At 47.5% G+C, this 20,045-nt stretch overlaps 1 protein-coding gene across 14 annotated transcripts in view; it reads left to right on the top strand.

Moving 5' to 3' along the window:
* The window catches only part of CAMSAP1 (calmodulin regulated spectrin associated protein 1), a 99,419-nt gene that overhangs the window by 8,870 nt on the left and 70,504 nt on the right, over positions 1 to 20,045 (top strand). For 10 of the 14 annotated variants that reach the window (XM_078331368.1, XM_035262609.3, XM_035262617.3 and 7 more), the window contains 2 exons: positions 18,031 to 18,293; positions 19,309 to 19,470. In XM_078331368.1, the coding sequence (XP_078187494.1) occupies positions 18,031 to 18,293; positions 19,309 to 19,470 (425 nt within the window). Of the gene's footprint in view, positions 1 to 18,030; positions 18,294 to 19,308; positions 19,471 to 20,045 lie in introns of those variants that run through there. The other 4 variants (XM_078331388.1, XM_035262649.3, XM_078331385.1 and 1 more) reach the window with 2 other exon arrangements.

Genomic DNA, 20,045 nt, shown 5'->3' with positions numbered 1-20,045 from the left:
GATGTGAGCCACCTTTGAGAGAACCATTTTTATCAAGGTGTGATTTGTATGTGGTAAAGCACACAGATTTTTAAGAGTTTTGTTTGAAGAATCTAAACCATTGTGACCACAACCACAATTAAGACAAAGAGCACTAATTTACACTCCCACCAACAGCGTAAAAGTGTTTCTGTTTCACCACATCCTCTCCAGCATCTGTTGTCTCCAGATTTTTTAATGATCGCCATTCTAACTGGTGTGAGATGGTATCTCAGTGTAGTTTTGATTTGCATTTTTCTAATGGCCAGTGATGAGCATTTTTCGTATGTTCGTTGGCCTCATGTATGTCTTCTTTTGTAAAATGTCTGCTGATATCCTTTGCCCACTTTTGAATGGACTTGTTTTTTTTTTTTTCTTGTATATCTGTTTTAGTTCTTTGTAGATTCTGGATGTTAATCCTTTATCAGATGGGTAGATTGCAAAAATTTTTTCCCATTCTCTTGGTTGCCAGTTCACTCTAGACTGGACAGGGAAAATGTGGCTCATAAAAACCATGGAATACTATGCAGCCATAAAAAACGATGAGTTCGTGTCCTTTGTAAGGACATGGATGAACCTGGAAACCATCATGGTCAGCAAACTGACACAAGAACAGAATATCAAAAACTGCATTTTCTCACTCATAGGTGGGTGTTGAACACTGAGAACATACGGACACAGGGAGGGGAGCAACACACACCAGGGTCTGTGGGGTGGGGGGAATAGGGGAGGGACAGTGGAGGGTGGGGAGTTGGGGGGAGAGAGCATGGGGAGAAATGCCAGATATAGGTGATGGGGAGGAAGGCAGCAAATCACCCTGCCATGTGTGTATGTATGCAGCAGTCTTGCATGTTCTTCACATGTAGCCCAAAACCTAAAGTGCAATTAAAAAAACAAGATAAAGAGCATTCTCATTACCTCCCGAGTTTCCCTCATGCCCCTCCCCAGTGGGACCCACCCAGTGCTTCACTGCCCTGCTCTGTTACTGCAGATGAGTTTCCTGTGTGCGTCTAATCTGACTTCTTTGACTTAGCATAGTATTTTTGAAATTTATTCATGTTCTGTAGATCTTTTTTGCTTAGTAGTAATATTCCATGGTATGGCTAGCTCACGTTTTATATCTCCGTTCATCTGTTAGTGATTATTTGGGGGCATTTCCAGCTTTTGGCTATTAGGAATAAAGCTTCTGTGAATATTATGTGGACAGATGTTTTCATTTATCTTAAACAGCTGTGCTTGGGATTACTGGGTAATAATAAGATACATATGTGTAACTTTCTAAGAAAGTGCCCAGTTGTTTTCCAAAGGGACTTATTTATTTTGGCCAGCAGTGTACGTGAGTTCCAGTTGCTTTAGGTCCTTGCCAACACTCGATGATGTCAGTCTTCTTGATTTTAGTTATTTAAGTGGGTGGGTTATATCTCACCATGGTTTTAGTATTCATTTCTCTGATGACTAATGATAAGCATTTTTATATGCTTATTGGCCATTTGAGTATCTTTTTCTATGAGGTATCTTAAAATCCTAGGCTAATTAAAAAAAATTTGGTTTTGAGATAATTGGTGTATATATCTTTTTTGTTTAAACAATTTTTAATTTTGTAGAAATGGGATCCACTAGCCTGTGGCCCAGGCTATTTTTGAACTCCTGGACTGAAGTGATTCTTCCACCTCAGCCTCCCAAGGTGTTAGGATGACAGGCAGGAGCCACCATGCCTGGCCAGTTGGAGACAATTGTATATTAGCATGCATTTTAAAGAAATGCTATACAGAGATCCTTGGTTCCCTTTACTCAGTTTCCCTGATGGCTACTTCTTCTAAAACTATAGCATAATATTACAGTACAATATTGACATTTATCTAATCCGGGTACAGATCATTCCATCCCACAAGGACCTCCTCTGTTGCCCTTTTCTAGCCATGCCTGCCTTGCTCCCTTCTGCTTCCTTTGGGTTTATTTTGCTCTTCTTTTTCTAGTTTCTTGAGCTGGGAACTCTTATTGGTTTAAGACCTTTCCTCTTTTCTATAAGCCTCTAGTGCTATAAATTTCCCACTTAGTAGTGCCATAGCTGCATCTCACATATATGTGGTATTTTCATTTTCATTCGGTTCTAGGTATTTTTTAAACAATTCCCTTTGATAACTACTTTGACTCAATGTCTTAGTCCATTTGGGCTGCTATAATAAAATTTAGTATTCTCCTCATACCAATAACCTTTTGTCAACTGTGGCCTGAATATGTTACATGGAAAATTCTGGAAATAATTCATGCGTTTTAAATCTCATGCTGTTCTGAGTAGCATGATGAAGTCTCATGCCATCTTGCCTGGTACCATGACTCATCCCTTTGTCCAGCGTGTCCACACTGTATATGCTGTGCTCATAAGTCATTGGTATCTTCTGTTCCAGACATCCCACCATGGACAGTGTCATGGCTTGATGATATAGGATCTTCCCAAGCAGATAGTCCTCTGTCTAACTGGTTGTCAGAAGGTTGGGAGTAGCCTAAGGCTAGGTCACCACTACACCTGTGTCCTCCACCTGCTTCATCTCATCATGTAGGCATTTTCTCATCTCACATCCTCATAAGAAGTGTGTTTTGAGGGCCAGACGTGGTGGCTCACACTTGTAATCCAGGCACTTGGGGAGGCTGAGGTGGGAGGATTGCATGAGTTTAGGAATTTGAGACCATCTGGGCAACACAGCAAGACCTAGTCTCTACATTAAGAATTGGCTGGGCGTGGTGGCTGTGTGCCTGTAGTCTCAGCTACTCAGGAGGCTGAGGTAGGAGGATCGTTTGAGAATTTGAGGTTACAGTGAGCTATAATTGTACCACTCTACTCTACTCCAGCCTGGGCAACAGAGTGAGACCTTGCCTCAAAAAAAATTTTGTGTTTTGAAAAGTATAGTACTCAGCCCTATATAAATATATTTTATTTCAGGAATCCACTGAGGGTCTTGCAGCTTATCCCTCGGGGATAAGAAGGGACTGCTGTACCTTTGAGTAATTTATAAATGACAAATTTATTGTTCACAGTTCTGGAGGCTAAGAATTCCAAGATTAAGGTGCTGACAGATTTAGTGTCTGGTGAGGGCCTGTTCCTCATAGATTGCACATTCTGGGTGTCCTCATATAGCAGAAGCGGGGGGGCTCCCCCAGCCTCCTTAGTCTCGTTCATGAGGGTGGAGCTCTCATGACCTAATCACCTCCAAAAGGCCCCATCTCTTAACACTACCACAATGGGGATTAGGTTTCAGCTTGAATTTTGGAGGGATACAAAGCATTCAGACCACAGCACTCCTCAGTGATTTCAAACTATAGTTTTCAAGTGTTCACAGAGATTTTCCCATTTTGTCTTATTTCCCGTATGATTTCATTAAGGTAAGCTAACATAGTTTGGTTTCTATTCTTTTTTTCCTTTTTGCCGTCTAAGATGCATGACACATGTATTACATGATTTCTTTTCTTTTATACTTGTTAAAATTTTTTTATGGCCTAGGATATGGTCTATTTTAGTGAATGCTTCATGGGCATTTGGAAAAAAATGAGTATTCCGCTGTTATTTGGTGGAGTGTTCTATCAGTTGCATTCTGCTGGTTGTGTTCTGATTTATGTCTTGGTTGATTTTATGTCTGGTGATTCTGTCTAGGGGGTGTTGTAGTCTCCAACTACACTTGTAGATTTGTCTGTCTCTTTTTAGCTATGTCAACATTTTTCATGTACTTTGAGGCTCTTACAGTTAGGTGCGTAAACTTAGCATTTTAAAGTCTTTCTGGTAGATTGATCCTTTTATCATTATATAATGTCCCTTTTTGCCTCTCATAATTTTTTTACTTTATTAATGTAGTTGTGCTTTATTTTTTAAAAAGTGTTGCTGGGCGGGGGTGGGGGGTGGGAATAAAAAAAGAAAAAAGTATGTTGGTGGGATATCTTTTTCCCTCCTTTTAGTTTTTGATCTTAAGTTGTTGAATTTGGAGTGTATTTCTGGTAAAGAGCATGTAATGATGTCATGTTTCTTAATCTACTCTATCCCAGTCTGTTTTGATTGGAGTAAAGTATTTACATTTATTAATAACATTATACTGTTAACAACTACCACTGGTATATTAGGAGTTGAGTCTGACATTTTATTGTTTTCTGTTTTCTCTGTTTCTTGCTCCTGTTTCTCTCTTCTTGACTTAACTGGCTACTTGACTATTTTAAAGGATCTTATCTAGATATATTTATATTGTTTTTGGGTATATCTCTTTGTATAATTTCTTAGTGATTGCTCTGGGTATCACAGTATACTTATGTGACTTAGAATAGTTTACTGATATTTGTTTTACTGTTTTGAGTGAGATGTAGAAATCTTTTTTCCATTTAGCTGCCCTTACTCTCCCCACTTTTAAATATCACTGTCTTGATTATCTGACGGTGTTACAATTTTTGTCATCATATATCATTTAAAAAACTCATAAGGAGGTAGTCATTACTTACATCTCTCCATTATTTTTTCTTCCTGATCCTCCAAGAGTCCTTCTTTTGTTATTTTCTTGCTGTTTGGACAGCTTCCTTTAGCTATTCTTTAAGGTTTGACAAATTTTATTTTCTTTCACCAGAGAATGTCTTGATTTTCCTCTTCATTTTTTTAAGGATAGTCTTACTGGATATGGAATTTATGGTTGAGTGACAGTTCTTTTCCTTCAGCACTTGAAAAATGTGTGCCACTTTCCTCTGGCCTCCATAGCTTCAGATGAGAAGACACTGTCATTGGAGTTGGTGTTCCCCTGTATGTATCATGCCATTCCCCTCTGGCTGCTTCAAAATATTTTGTCTTTAGTTTAAGAAGTTTAGTCATGATGTGTCCTGGTGTGGATTTCTTTAGGTTTAGCTTATTTGGAGTTCACTCAGTTTCTTAAAACATTTCATTCATTTGTATCATTCAGCATGTTTGGGAAGATTTTATCTCTTTCAGTTACTCTTTCTGCTCTTCCATCTGCTCCAGTGATAGAACCCTTGGATCTTTAGTTCCTCTTCTCCCATAGGTCTCAAAGGCCCTGTTCTTCTTTTCTCCTTTGTATTTTCTGCCTGTTGTTCAGATTGGGTAAATTCTGTTGCTCTGACCTCAAGTTCAATGATTCTGTCTTCCGTCACCTCAACTCTTGCTGAGCCCATTCAGTGAGTTTTAAAATGTCTGTAACTATATTTTTGAGTTCTTTATTTGGCTGTCTTTACTGAAATTTTCTAGTTTTGTTTCAGGAGAATTTGTGATTACTTGGGAGTGATTTCATGCTAGTTGCTTTAAAATCCTTCTCAGATAGTTCCAGCATTTGATTTATATTGGTGTTTGTGCTGATTCATTGTCTTCTGATTAAAGTAGTCGTTTCCGATGGCTTCCTGATCATTTTGGCTGTTTTGTTAGGAAACTCTGGATATTGTTTTATTTTAGCAGTAGTCACCCTGTTGAGGTGTAGCATTCAGGCCTGTCCTACTTCTGTGACTGTGGTTCTGGTGATAGTCTGACCTTCCTAGCCTCTGTGGTGCTATTTCAGTTGCTTGACTTACCTCCTCCCCTGGAGCTCCCATGGGTTCCTGCTGATGTTGCTCGAGAGCAGAAGGAGCTTCCCAGCCTGGGCAGCATGCTGCCTCTGGATGGACAGAAGAGTGTCTGTGCACAGGACCAAGAGCTTCCCAGGCTGGTTGGTTGGTTTGTCAGACTACCCCTGCCTCTGAGGGGTGGAACGTTTCACCTTCACTGCTGGGTGCATGGAGTATGGCTCCCTGTGCTGGTGTCCACCACTCCCCTCAGCTGCGTGGCTTCCCTCAGTGGGCAGAGGAGTCTTATGACAGTGGGGAAAGAGAGTTTGCTGGTGATGGTGGTCACACTGCAGGATTTCCTGGGTACAGGGTGTGTCTGGTCTGTGGGAGTGGCTGGTGTCTCAGGCCCACCCGTTGGGGAAGGAGTGCTTCTGGGCTGGGTGATCTCTTGCTGATGTCCCTACCTTGTTAGTGGGGCTTGGGCTGGCCTTGCAAAGTAGGTGGGACTCCTGCTCCATCCAGGACAGAATGAATGTACCTAGGTTGTGTCTGTTGCTAGGCAGGGAGTCAGGAAGCATTGGGCCTGAGTCACCTCCTGCTGGGTGGGTGGTCATAAGAATACCCTGTTGCTGTGTTGGTCCACCAGTCCTGGGGCCACAAGCCCCAGTTTACCTTCCTCTTCCATCTCTCAGAGTCCTCCTTTCCCTTTTGGGTTCTTTCCCGGGTTTATGGTTGTGTTTAGAGGAGAGGAGCAGGGAGAGACAAGTCTGTGCCATTTTCTCCTGGCCAGAAATTCCTTCTGGCTCCTTGAAAAATCTTCCCTTTGTCTTTGGATTTCATCAGTATTACTGTGAATTCTTTGGTCTGTGGATGTCTTTTTTTTTGAATCTTGCTGGCATTTTCTGGTGTTTCTTGAGATTATGGTTTCATGAATTTTACAAGTATTGCAAGATTCTCATCCATTACGTATTTAACTACTGTTTTTGCCCGTTTTTTTCTCTCCTTGGGCCTCCAGTTACATTTCAGTGGCACAGTGTCTATTATTTATCTTCTCTATTATAATTTCCATTCTTGTGTCTCATTGTTCTTCATTCAAGATGCTTTAATTCTCTCATCTGTATCTAATCTGTTGTTCTTTGGTCCATTGTATAAAGTTAAATTTAATATGTTTTTGTGTTCTGTAATCTTTGTTTCTTCAATTTTCCTTTTCTTTTTTCTCCCCTCCCCCTCTCCTTCTTTCCCCTTTCCCTGCTCTCCCCTGCCTTCCTCTCCTCCCCCCTCCTTTCCCCTCCCCTCCCTTTCTTCCCTTCACTCCTTTTCTCTCTTCCCCTCCCCCTTTTCTTCTTTCAACCATATCTCATTCTGTCTCCCAGGCTGAAGTGCAGTGGCAGAATCATGGCTCACTGTAGAACTCCTGGGCTCAAGTGATCCTCTAGCCTCGACTTCCTGAGGGGCAGGGACAATAGGCAGGTTCTACTTTGTCCACCTAATTTTTAAAACTTTTTTGTAGAGACAGGGTCTCACTGTGTTGCCTAGGCTGGTCTTAAACTCCTGAACTCAAAAGATCCTCCTACGCTGGCCTCTCAAAGTTTTGAGATTATAGATGTGAGCCACTGTGCCCAGCCTAGAATTTCTGATTTGTTCTTTTGAAAAATTTACTTATAGAAATTGGGTCTTGCTACATTGCCTGGTCTCCTGGGCTCAAATGGTCTGCCTACCTTAGCTTTCCAAAGTGCTGGGATTCAGGTGTGAGCCACCACACCCAGCCTATTTTGTTCTTTATCTATAATCTGTCAAATTCTTTTTTCTTCTTTTGATTTTTTGTAATTTCCACTTTTCTGCCAAAAATTTCAGTTGTTTGAAGCATGGTAACTTAAAGTCTATGGCTGGTACCTTAAGTTGTAGGGTCCTGTGGGCCTGTGTTGTGACATTTGGTTTTTAGCAGTTTCTTATGAAGTGTCTGCACATGGTTTTCTTTGAGTTTATTCTGTTTGGGGTTTTCTAGGCTTCCTGAGCCTGTAAATTGGTGTCTTCCACCAGATTTGGGTCATATTTATTCATACACTTTTTGGCACCAGTCTTTTCTCTACTGATACAAGTGTTGGAACTTTTGATGGTGTCTTATACTCCTGAACACTTGTCATTGTATCACATCAGTTTCTTCTCTCTGTTCTTCAGATTGGATTGTTTCTGTTGATCTACTTTCAGATTCACTGACTTCCTCTATCATCGCCATTCTTCTATTGAGCCCATCCAGTGAATTTTTTTTTGTAGTCAGCTATTTAATTAGGTTCTTAAGACATTTAGAACACCAATTCGTGAGGATAAATTCCATTTGTCAGGGCAAACACAAATGGCAGGTAGCCCTGGAGCTGAGGAATAGCTTTGATTTTTGGTAAGATTTGAGTCCACAGCTTTCTGATCAATCTTGCTCTGCTTTGTGAGCTTATATTTCTCTTTTCCTGTGTTGAAGATCTCACCTTCCTGGTGTCTGGGCTTCCGCAGCTGCGGCTGCTTGAAGTAAGCATCAGTAAGATGTTTCGGGATTTTTACATTGCTGATAATCAATTTTGGTTGAGGTGTCAATGACCGATTTCTGGTGTGTTCTTTGTAGAGGAATTTGATTGAGGACCAGAGGCGGAGTCACAAGTAACAACGCATTAGCCAGCTGCTTTAGGAAAACTGCCCTGTTGCCCCCGTGGAGTCCATTGAGGATGATCAGAGTGTCCCCGGGAGTAATGCTGGCTCGAAGTTTTCTCACGTGCTGACTGAAGGGTTTTTTGCCGTGGCTCAACAGCTTTTGAGGCACATCTTCAGTAGGATGATAGCTAGACATTTTGCGAAGTTTAACCACCCAGGGACTGCCGTTCCTGTCACCACCAACTGGTTTTGTCACAGTTGCAAGAACCTTCTCCTTTTTCTTTTCAACCTAGGATTTAGTGGCTGGGTACTTTTTCTTTTACATGGCCTTTCTGAAATACGTGGAATCGAGAATACTTGCCAATTCCTCTGACAAGGACAGGATTGCGGCTGCAATGGGCCTTCCCCTTCCTGGGCTTTTTAGCTTTGAGGTTACCCTTTGTCATCTTGCCACCAGCATCAGCCTTCTTGGCTTTGGGTTTCTTCTCTTTAGTATCGGGCTTCTTAGCTTCTTGACCTGCCATCTTGCAAGATGGGAAAGAGCCATCCAGTGAATTTTATGTTGTTGTTGTACTTTTTAGTTCTGAAATTTTCGTTCTAGTTTTTAATTTCTCTGCTGAGAACTTCTGTCTTCTCATGTATTTTAAGAGTGTGTAGCTTTACCTCATGGAACTTATAATAGCTGTTTTAAAGTCTTTGATAACTAACATCTGGGTCATTTGGGGGTTGGCCTCTGTTGGTTGTCTTTTCCTTTGAAAATTGGTCACATTTTCCTGGTTCTTTGTTGAATAATTATGGATTGGGCTCTGGACATTTTGAACATCATGCTGTGAGACTGGTTTCTGGGTCCTGTTAAAGTTCTTTGGATAATGTTGATTTTGTTTTGCAGCTGGGTTGCAATAAACCCCATTGGTTTCAGCCCAGGATGTCTGTTTTGCCGTCACGGGTGATGGCTACAGTGTTGATTTGGCTCTCACAGCCTTTGCCTATGGGCCCGGGCCTGCCCAAGGCACCCACAGCTCAGGAGTAGGCCTGGATCGTGCAGGCTCATGCTCGTCTCTGGAGATCCCTCTCCAAGTCTCCTTTTGTGGATTCCCTCCACACTTTCTGGCTCCCAGGAACCTTATTCCTCAGCCTCTGCCCAGAAAGATGGGGCTTCCCTGTTTCCACTGCTGTGCCATCACCACACGGCCCTGTGACTGTGGGAGCCTGGTCAGGCCAGGAGAGAGAAGTGGGAGCCCTCAGGATTTCCCCTCCAGCTTCGAGGAGCCCCTTCTCCTGGTCCTCTGGCCAGAGAAAGATGGTGTTTCTCTCAGAGCCTGGCTGTCTGTACCTGCTGCCCGGTTCTGTGACTGGGGCTGCCCTCAGGTCCAGCCAGGACAGCAAAGAGAAAACAAACCTGAGGAGTCCCCTGTTTAGGATTCCTCCTTCAGAATGTACCCTCCTCCCCAGTGTGCCTGCTGCAGCTGACTTTCCAGAGTCCTTAGGTAGGTTTGTTTTTTTTAAAATTGTTACAGGAAAGGTCCCAATCCAGACCCCAAGAGAGGGTTCTTGGAGCTCACGAAGGAAAGAATTCAGGGCGAGTCCATAAAGTGAAAGCAAGTTTTTTTTTTTAAATTGTATTTTAGGTTTTGGGGTTAGCTGTAGTCTGCAGGAGAGAGGGGCTGTCCTGGACTGACTTCATCTTCGTAGGCCTCGAAAGTCTGGGAGCCTGCTTCTGTTGTTTGTCGTTTCTGCTGGCTTTTGCTGATGATGTCTTGTCATTTTGCTTATCTGACCACTGTATGTGAAAGATTTTGGAAATAATCTGAGGCCTAAGATGTCATATCTTCCCACGGCAAGTGTCTGTTGGCTTTCAGCAGTCCCTTGGAGACAGGAACAGATGGGGTCACCCTACCTGAGGCCCTGGTGGAGGTGCTTCACACATGCAGTCCACACCTGTGGGAGGCCTCACACACCACAACTCACACATACAGAGGCGCCACACACACTCCACACCTGTGGGAGACTCCACACACACAACTCACATACACACAGGCTCCACACACAGCTCACATCTGCAGAATCTCACACACAGAGGCCATGTTTTAGTCTCCCTGAGGCTTGGCTGCTTCAAGTTAGCTCCTGTGCCTGGGGGCAGCCCTTCAGGTTTCCTACCCAGAGTGTATGGTAGGCACAGTTGGGCAGGCCCTGGAGTCCGGTTTTTGTTCTTAGAAAAGGTGTGGTGCCAGAAACTCAGCCTGCCATGGTTACCACCTCTTCTGACACAGACAGCTAGTCCCAGATGCCCTTGGGGAAAGTGCTGTCACGGGCGGGTTCTCTAGATTTCGTCTTCTCCCTGAACTTGCCCTGGTCCCTGAATTTGCCCTGGTGATTCTTCACCACCCGGTTGGCTGGCCAGAGCCTCCCACAGGTGTGGATTGTGTGTGCAGAGCCTCCGGGTGTGTGCTGTGTGTGTGGACCCTCTGTGGGTGTGAGTTGTATATGTGGAGCCTCTGTGGGTGTGAGGTGTGTGGAGCCTCTGTGTGTGTGAGTTGTGTGTGTGGAGTTTCCCGCAGGTGTGGATTGTGTGTGTGGAGCCTCTGTGGATGTGAGTTGTGTGTGTGGAGCCTCTGTGGGTGTGAGATGTGTGTGGAGCCTCTGTGTGTGTGAGTTGTGTGTGTGGAGCCTCTGAGGGTGTGCGCTGTGTGTGTGGAGCCTCTGTGGATGTGAGTTGTGTGTGTGGAGCCTCTGTGGGTGTGAGATGTGTGTGGAGCTTGTGTGTGTGTAGTCTCCTGCAGGTGTGGGTTGTGTGTGTGGAGCCTCGGGTGTGCGCTGTGTGTGTGTAGCCTCTGTGGATGTTAGTTGTGTGTGTGGAGCCTCCCGCAGGTCTGGAGTGTGTGCCGGGCTGCTGTGTGTGTGTACTGTGTGTGTGGTGCCTCTGTGTGTGTGCACTGTGTGTGTGGTGTCTCTGTGTGTGAGATGTGTGTGTGGAGCCTCCTGCAGGTATGGATTGTGTGTGTGGAGGCTCTGTAGGTATGAGCTGTGTGTGGTGTGTCTGTGTGTGTGAGTTGTCTGTGTGGAGCCTTCCTCAGGTATGGATCGTGTGTGTGGAGGCTCTGTGGGTGTGAGCTGTGTGTGGAGGGTCCTGCAGGTGTGAGTTGTGTGTGCAGAGCCTCCATGGTTGGGGGTTGTATGTGCAGAGCCTATGTGGGTGTGAGCTGTGTGCACTGCCCTGCTGTGTCTGCCATGGGGCTTGTTGGCCTAGGAGGGATCCACTGTGCCTGGAAGGAGGCTCCCTCCCACCTGGCCCCAGGGGCCTCCCTTCTCCTTTGCTCGCGTTTGCTTTGTGCTCCCTTTCCAGGCTCAGGCTGTGTGGTCTGTGTTTCGGTTGCAGTGGCTGTGCACTTTGGGGACCTTGAGATTTCTTCGTGAGCTCGGGGGAGTGAGCTGAGGGTGGGAGCTTATGGGGAGAAGGCCTGGTGCCAGTGCCCCTCCTGCTGGGTTTCTGAGGTGTGAATAAGGATGGCTGGGCGTTAGGTGCAGAGCCTCTGGCCTTATAGTTTGTGCTCTGCTCTTCCCATCCCTTGCCCTCCCATGGCCTCTCAGAAGGCTCAGGGGAAGGAGGAAGAGGGGGCTACGACTGTGACCCCTGCTGGCGCAGTGGGGTCACAGTCACTGTGCTCATGAGATGGTCCAGGGCGGCTGTGGGCAGGTGGGCTCTGTGGCCCCTACAGCCTTTCCTCACCAGCATGTGGCCTCTGCTCTGGGCTTGGCCTTTCTCCGCACTGGGGCTTGTCTTTCCTGGGAGTTCTCTGAGTTTCTGGGAGTGTTTTCCTTTCCTTCGGGCTTCTGTTTGTGCTTCTTGGAGCATTGTTCCATGGTTGCTTTGAATTCTTGTCTGCGGTCCCAACCTTGGGAGCGTCAGGTCGACATCTGTTGGTTGCCTTTTCTCCTGGGAATTGCAGGTTTTCCTGGGGGTCTTTCTTTTTTGTTAAGGAGCTTTGGGTTGTGTGTTGGGCATTTGGAATATTGTATTTGGAGGCCTTGGGTCCTGTTGGAAGCCTGGAGGATATTGATTTTGGTTCGTTCTACCAGGTAGTCCACCCAGTTACCTTGAGACCACAGGCCCTCGCCTGCCTTCTCGGGGTTGAGTTGCGTGTGTGTTTCGTTTTGGGTCTTTGTCCTGCTACCCTGGCAGGACTGTGGGCTGTGGTTCTCACAGTGCTTGCTGTGCCGTTCGTTGTAGTTGCTTCAGGAGCAGCTAGGATGTGACACAGGTTAATAGGGTCTCTGTCCAGCCCCAGTTTTGGAACCCTTTCCCCTCTTGAGGGTTCTCGAGGGTCTCCCTTCCTTGCCTTCTGGGTGGAAGCTGAATCTGCACCTGAGCCTGCCCTGGCATGGCCGGGCCAGCGCCCTGTGGAGTGCCCGCTTGTCTGTGTGCCTGGCGCTCTGCTGTTGAGGTGCAGTTTGTTTTCAGTGGTCCCTGGGTGGGGGTCAGGTGGATTTGGCCCTGCGGGAACCATCACATCAGCTTTTCTTACCCTTGTGTCTGGCCTCTCCAGGTTGGAGCTGGGGCATGGGATGTAGTGGTTTAGAATTGGGAGACCGCTAGCCACTTTTACCTCAAGTTGGAATTATTTCTGTTAGCTCCTTATGTCTGAACAGGAAGAGTATCCACATCTTCCAGGTGGAGACTTTCACAGCTGCGTTTGGGGCCTCTGCAGAGGTGACTCTCACTCAGTGTCAAATGCTGATAGCCAGGCCGCCTACAGGGACATTCTGGGTTAGTTGGGCTTAGCTCCAGGTGGCTCGGATGAGCAGTAGGGCAGAGAGTCACTGTCCTTTGCATCTCCGAGCTGGGCCTGGCACTGCAGTGGCTTGGTGTCTTTTTCTGGGACTAAGTTGGAGGCTGTGCAAGTAGCTGGCTTTAGGTTGGGCAGTGACCGCAGTTGTGGCACCTGCCAGAGGGGTCTCTGCCTTGTGCCACCATGGAAGAGCCGGTGGTTGGTGTGGATGCCTCCCCCCATCCCCCAGCCCTGCGCAGGTGCTGCGGGAGGGCTGCAGTTGACACATGGCTACTTCCTCACCAGCCCTTTCATCCTCCTCATAGTAATAGCAACAGAAGGAATAACTGCTGAAACTCCTGTGTGCATCCATGGAGCTTAGGCTCAGCAGGCACAGGGCAGGAGGTGGACCCTTCCATTGTTTGTAATGGACAGATAGCGGCCAAGGTTCAGAGACGCCCAGTAAGAGGCTGAGCTGGGACTCTGGGCCAGGTGGCTGTGCTGGGCCCTGCCCTTGGGAGACCCCAGTGCTCTGACTGCTGCTCACTGTCAGCTGCCACCCCTCTGAGTTCCTCCTGCACTTAATGTTGACCCCACTTCCACTGCAGACTGCTCAGAGTCTTCTGACTCCTTCCCAGGGCCTTTCTGTGCGGCCCCTGCTGAGGCCTGCAGCCACTGCACATGCGCTGCTCATGGCTCTTCCTTACTTCTGTGCCTGTGGCCATCTCTTAGTCAGTCCTCAGAATGCTCTTCCCAAGTCTGCCAGCTGAGTCTGGCAGGCTCTGTGGTCTTCGTGCATGCATCCTTCTCAGCCTTCCTTGGTGCTTGCTCCCTCTTTGAAACCTTCTCCTCCTCTGGCCTCGTTAGCACAATGTTCGTGCCCCGCCCTGCTCTCTGCTCACTTGTCTGTTTCCTTGGCTTCTTTCCCGGTATGTCCTGTGGGCTTGCTGTCCTCAGGGTGCCTTGATCAGCTTCTGCTCCCACCGCACCCGGCTTTCGCTGGATGACTGGTTCCCTGGGCATTGATGGCTGTGTATATGTAATGGGTTCCAAACCACGTCTCTAGCTGGTCCCTTTACTCTTGCGCCTCCAGTCTCTACACCTCCGCATTGGAAAGCTCCCCTTGGGTCCCACAGGCTCATCTCCTGTCCCCGACTGCCCTCCTTCTCCACGTTGCTGCTTTCCTGTATTGGGAAAAGGGACTATCCTGCACCAGACTGGCAGGAATTATAAGTTTGGTGTCTTTGCCGTATTGCATCAGGCACAGGCCTGCTGCTCACGCCTTCCGGGTGGTGGCGCCCCTTCCCAGGGCTGGCTGGCTGCCTGCCTCTGTCAGCTTCCATTGTCTCTCCTGGCAGTGACCACAGCAGCCTCCTGGGTTCAGGCTCATCCTCCACTCTTGCTTACAGGGAGCTCTAGTAGATAGAGTCTCTTTGTCCCTCGAGCTTCTCTGACTGCCTTACTTGACGTGGTCTCATTCCATTCCTTGTGTGCCCGCCTAAGCCTGTCTCGCTCCCCTGTGTCCAGTTCCTCAGAGTGCAGGCGTGCCTCAGGTGCATAAGAACCTGCTGAGCGAATGCATTACACATCCGTTTGCCTCTCCTATGCAGTTCTGAACTGCTGTCATTTGCCAACATTCCCTTAACAGGGTCATTTTCATGTTTTCCTCTCTCTGCCCTCCAACCACGGGCCCCACTGGCTGCTTTCTTCCCTTCAGAAACCTTTTCATCGTCATATCCCACTGCCCCACCCTCAGTGGGGTTCTCCTGAACCCCAATCCCCAGCTCTTACCCTGTGTGACACCCTCCACATTGTGTAGAAATTACTTGTTGACTTTTCAGTTGTCTTATGAGGCTTAATCTGAGAACAGTCTTTCTCTCTTCCTGTTTGACTCCCTGACATTTTTGCACATTTTTGGACTAACATGGGTACTTAATAATTGTTGAATGAATGTGTATTAATAAGTCTAACAGTCTTACTAGTTTGTAGAAAAAAATGAAAAAGAAAAACTAGAAATACATTGAAGGCATTACAAAGTTTTTTTTTTTTTTAAATAGCTATTGATTTTGATAGAACATTAGAGGTTTTAGGACTGTGCACATACAGCTCTTGCAGAAGTTGACTTCATTGACGCTGGCTACTCATGGACTGAGTTCAGTGTTCAGTGTCTGAGGGCAGCACTGCCATGGGACGGCCATGGAGGAGTGGCCCCTGTCACGCAGTGGGGGCTCTGGCCAGGGTCTTCCTTAGGTCAGATGGGAAGGAGTCACACAGTGATGAGTGCTTCACCACTGTCTCGTATCTTTAGTAAGTGCATCATTTTCCCTTAACTCTCCTTTTCCTTCATCTGAAACTTATGTGAATTAGTAGTGTTATTCATATTCACATATGATTCAAAAAGGTGATTACATAAATCACTTTATATTAATTTTTAAAATGGGCTACCCTATGAGAAACGTTTCTACTTGGTAGATTGCAAAAGAGAAACTTAAATCAGAGCCATGGTTGCTTTTCCTAGCCTGGCCAGGTTTCTGCGTATGTGGTGTGGGCTCCGCCATTCTTCCTGGGGCTTACCCTGCTTCCATCTAAGGCCAGCCCTCACCTTACGTACATGTCCCATCACTCCCTCTGCACAGAGCCATCACCCTGAGGGGTCCCCAGGGGCCTTTCTCCTCAGCTGTGACAGTTTCTGCCTCTAGGAGGACTGCAGTTGTCCCAATGAGAGGAGACAGTAGCTTGGGCCAGGTCGGTTAGGGTCAAGGTACCCCCAGACATCTACATGGAGATGTCAGATAGGCAGTTCAGGGAAGTGACCAGGGCCAGAAATGTACATTTGGAGATTACTGTGTGTCTGTGACATTTCCAGCCATGAGAGTGAATTAGGTCACCTGGGAGGAGTAAGATAGGAAGTGTCCATTCCAATATTTGGAGAAGTGAGGGGCAGCTGGCATAGGAGACGGAGCAGGCAGTGAGATGGGAGGACAGAGGCCAGGAGCCCTGACTTGGTGGGCTGCTGCTTTGGTCAGTTGAGTAAGAGGAAGGCTGAGAGTGACTGTCGCATCTTTCCCCTAGTGCCAGTGCGAACCTGGTCAGGTTATGGGATCCCTTGCTCAGTGCCCTCCCCTGACTTCCCTCCATGTCCATGGGTGCACAGTCTGTAGGTCCCCTGTCTGTCTCTGGCCACCTTGCTCTTGTTTCCTGGGATGTCTCAGTCTGGTGTATGTGGGGTGACTCTGTGCACACCTCGGCTTTCCTCGAGCAGTTCATGAGGAAAGCAGAAGTCTTCCCGCTGTGCTTGGTGTTGGGGCCTGTTCCTTGGGTTACTGCTGTGCTCTGTTGTATTTCAGAACTTCAGGTGATTTCAGAATAGAGTGCTACCCGATGTGGTCAGCAAGTATAGGATTTGAATCTGTTAATGTCTGCTAAGGCAGCCTTCCAGAGCTGGAGCCCTGGCCGCCCCTAGGTCGCCGTGGTGACCTAGTCATTGTGTACAGTGGGGCTTTTTTAAAACAAAAGTGCTGTGTGAATGATGGCTGCTGCCGTTTAGAAATAAACCAGTTGTGAGGTACTCAGATTGTGGGAAAATGACCAGACTCCACGGGGCCATAATGAAGTGACTCAGGGCTCAGGAAAATAGTGAGGGAAGCCAGAAGAGATGCCAACAGAGAGAGAGAAGGCTGCTGTGAGGAACTGTCGCCACAGCTGGTTCTTCCCCTGGGGTAGAGCTTAGGAGAGCTTGGGTCCGAGCACAAGGTTTGTTCGTGTCCCTGTGAGTATCTCCAGTGTTACCGGTTGTCTCAACGCTAGGTGTCGGTAGGGTTTCTTCATGAGCTGTTCTGTGGAGATGGTAGTCCTTTCTAAACTTTTCTGGAGATGGGAGTGCTCCTGTCTGCACCTCCTGGCAGAGCTTTGGGCATGGAGCGTGTTAAAGGCCTGGGAGGTCCGTGTTTCCCAAATGCATCTGACTGCCGAGATGCCTCTCATCCTCCGTCTTCGGTCGGAAAGCCGTTGACATTTTGAGACAGTGTGAGGAGCACAGTGGCAGGTCTAGCAAAGTGGGTGAGGCCAGCCGTGACACATTTAGTGTCCCATGTGTATGTTGCTCCTGGTGCTGTTTGTATGGGAGGCAGCGTGTATTGCAGCCGGAGGTATACAGTAGGCTCTCCAGATCAGATCGTGTGGGTTCAGGCTGGTCTCTGTCTCCTGTGGCCTTGGGCAGGTCACTTACTTTCTCTGTGCCTCAGTTTCTTGTTTGTAATATGGGGATGGTAGTCCTCATTTGAGAGAACTGCAGTGCAAGATTAGATAGCATGGTTCATGTCAAGAGTTTGATGCTGCCTGGTCCAAAAATGGATAAAGGCTGATTGCCACTGCTGTGTTGTTGTCATGGTTACAGTGGCACCACGCCTGCCTGACTCCCTCTTCAGTAAAGACCATGGGTGTTCAGCCTCTGTTGTCACCCCGTTTTCATGTCAGAAAGAGGACACTGGGCTCCCTCCCCAGGCTGATGCCGACCGTGCCCACATGCCCTCTCTGCTGGTGTCACCAGGCACTGCCCTCAGCCCCACTCAAACTCTCAGGTCTTCCATGCCTACCATCTTACTGCTGTTAGGACAGTCATCCTTTGAGGTCACAGTGGTGGATGTCACAAAATGATTTGAGTTGTCTTTGTTCACATAGTAGTAATCTGAGATGCTACATTTGCCTTTGTTAGTACAGAAGATGACAGAATTACTGAAGAACCCAGAGCCTTTTCATGTTGTTAGTTGCCCATTTAATCAATTAATTAATTAATTTTTTGAGACTTGGTCTCACTGTGATACCCAGGCTGGAGTACAGTGGCACAGTCGTAGTTCACTGCAGCCTTGAACTCTTGGTCTCAATCGATCCTCCTGCCTCAGCCTCCCAGAGTGGTGGGACTATAGTCATGCACCACTGTACCCAGCCATGTGCCTTTTATTGGTTGTGCCTTTTTTCTGAGGTTGCACTGGAAGGGGCTCCCACGTGCACCCCTGCCCTGGTGTTGCTCAGGACATGTTTGAGTCTCGTGTGTCACGCTCACCTGGTCCTCCCCTCCCTGTCTTAGATAACATCCCTGAGGACCTCAGAGACCCATTCTACGTGGACCAGTATGAACAGGAGCACATTAAACCGCCTGTTATCAAGCTTCTCCTGTCCAGCGAGCTGTACTGCCGTGTCTGCAGCCTCATCCTGAAAGGGGACCAGGTGGCCGCCTTACAGGGACACCAGTCTGTCATCCAGGCCCTGTCCCGGAAAGGGATCTATGTGATGGAGAGCGATGACACCCCCGTGACAGAGTCTGACCTCAGTCGCGCACCCATAAAGATGGTGAGTGGTCTGCGGTGGCTGCCCCCACGGGCCAGACTCTGGAGCCATGGGCTCTCGTGTGGCACACCTGGCATGGATGATGTGAACATGGTGTGCAGCGAGGTGGTGGAGACCCGGGCTGTTGCACACTGGCGATCCTTAGGAAACTGCGTCTCTTTTAAAGCACATGACTGTTGTGGAGAATGGGGAAAAGAGGGCTTCCATCGAGCTCTTTTTCTCATTGGGAATGTTCTCTGAATGCTGATTGGAGTGAGGCCTATTAATATTTGAGGCAGACTTTTTACAGATGATGAGAAATATAATTGTGCCCGTTCTGTTAGGTTGTTTCATGCATACTTTGTGCTAAAATAACTGTCTGCCTTTTCCTCCCTCAAGTATCCCACCCTCATCTTTCTCTAAAGGCTTGCTACTGATGTGCCTTTTCCAGAGAGTTCTGGGTCAGGGCCATTCTCAGTGCCTCCTGACTGCCTTTGTTTGGTGATTCCGATGGCGCTGCCGAGACTGCGGGTGCCATGTGGTGGGTGAAGAGAGTGTTACTTGTGTTGTCTGAGGAAGCTGCACTAAGGCACAGTGCAGCTGTAGCAGGCAGAGCTCTGGACGAGGAGCCATAGCCTTTTGGGTGGGTGGTTGGCCTGGGGCAGGTCTTCTGTCTCTGTCTTCCCACAGCCATGATGTAGGAGTAGTAGTACTGCCTTTCCTGGGAGTCCCACAGGGCTGTTGAGGAAATAAGAAATGACAATGTGAGACAGTGCACCACAGGCTGCAGGGCTGGCCTGCCTGCCTGAGAATGGACTCCTGGTTCCTGATGGGCTTGAGGTTCATTGGCCAGAAATGCCAGGCTTGAAATAGTGATGGTGAGGGGGAGGGCAGGTCTCAGATCTGAGTATCTCTTGAGACAGAAAGGATGAGGGGTGAAGAAATTAGGCCAGGATTCTGAGTATGAACAGGTTCCCTGTATCAGAACCTGGTAAGAGGGGTGGGTTTGAGGGGTTACAGCTGCTGCCTCTGCCCCTAGAGTGCCCACATGGCGATGGTGGATGCCCTGATGATGGCCTACACCGTGGAGATGATCAGCATTGAGAAAGTGGTGGCCAGTGTCAAGCGCTTCTCAACATTCAGTGCCTCGAAAGAACTTCCATATGACCTCGAGGATGCCATGGTGTTCTGGATCAACAAGGTGAGTGCCCTACCTAGACGTGGCATGTGACTCTGCCCCTGTGGCTGGTCCCCTTTTCGCTTGAGAACAGCACACTTTGTCTGTCATGCTGAGACCCAGCCCTTCATTTGGGATGAGTCATATTTTGTGTCCAGGAATGTGTTTGCTGTAGTTAAAAAGAAGCAGAGCCAACATGCATTGCTCCCACAGGCTGAGAGTAGAGAGTGATGAATTTATACTTGAAAACGCAGCACATATCGATGCTTTAAGTGCCTTTTTAAATTTTTTTTTTTTGAGACGGGGTTTCACTCTGTCCTCCAGGCTGGAGTGCAGTGGCACAGTCATGGCTCACTGCATCCTTGACCTCCCAGGCTCCAAGTAATCCTCCTGCTTTAGCTTCCTGAGTAGCTGGGATCACAGGCACATGCTACTATACTTGGCTAATTAAAAAAAAATTTTTTATTTTTCATAGAGACGAAGTCTCGCTATGTTGCCCAGGCTGGTCTTGAACTCCTGGGCTTAAGCAGTCCTCCCTCCTTGGGCTCCTGAAGTGCTGGGATTACAGGAATGAGCCACTACACCCAACCAGTGAATAA

Source organism: Callithrix jacchus, chromosome 1 (assembly GCF_049354715.1).
Source record: "Callithrix jacchus isolate 240 chromosome 1, calJac240_pri, whole genome shotgun sequence".
Taxonomy (NCBI): Eukaryota; Metazoa; Chordata; class Mammalia; order Primates; family Cebidae; genus Callithrix; species Callithrix jacchus.
Note: the sequence above shows the minus strand (reverse complement) of the source record. Positions and strands in the feature narration are given on the sequence as shown.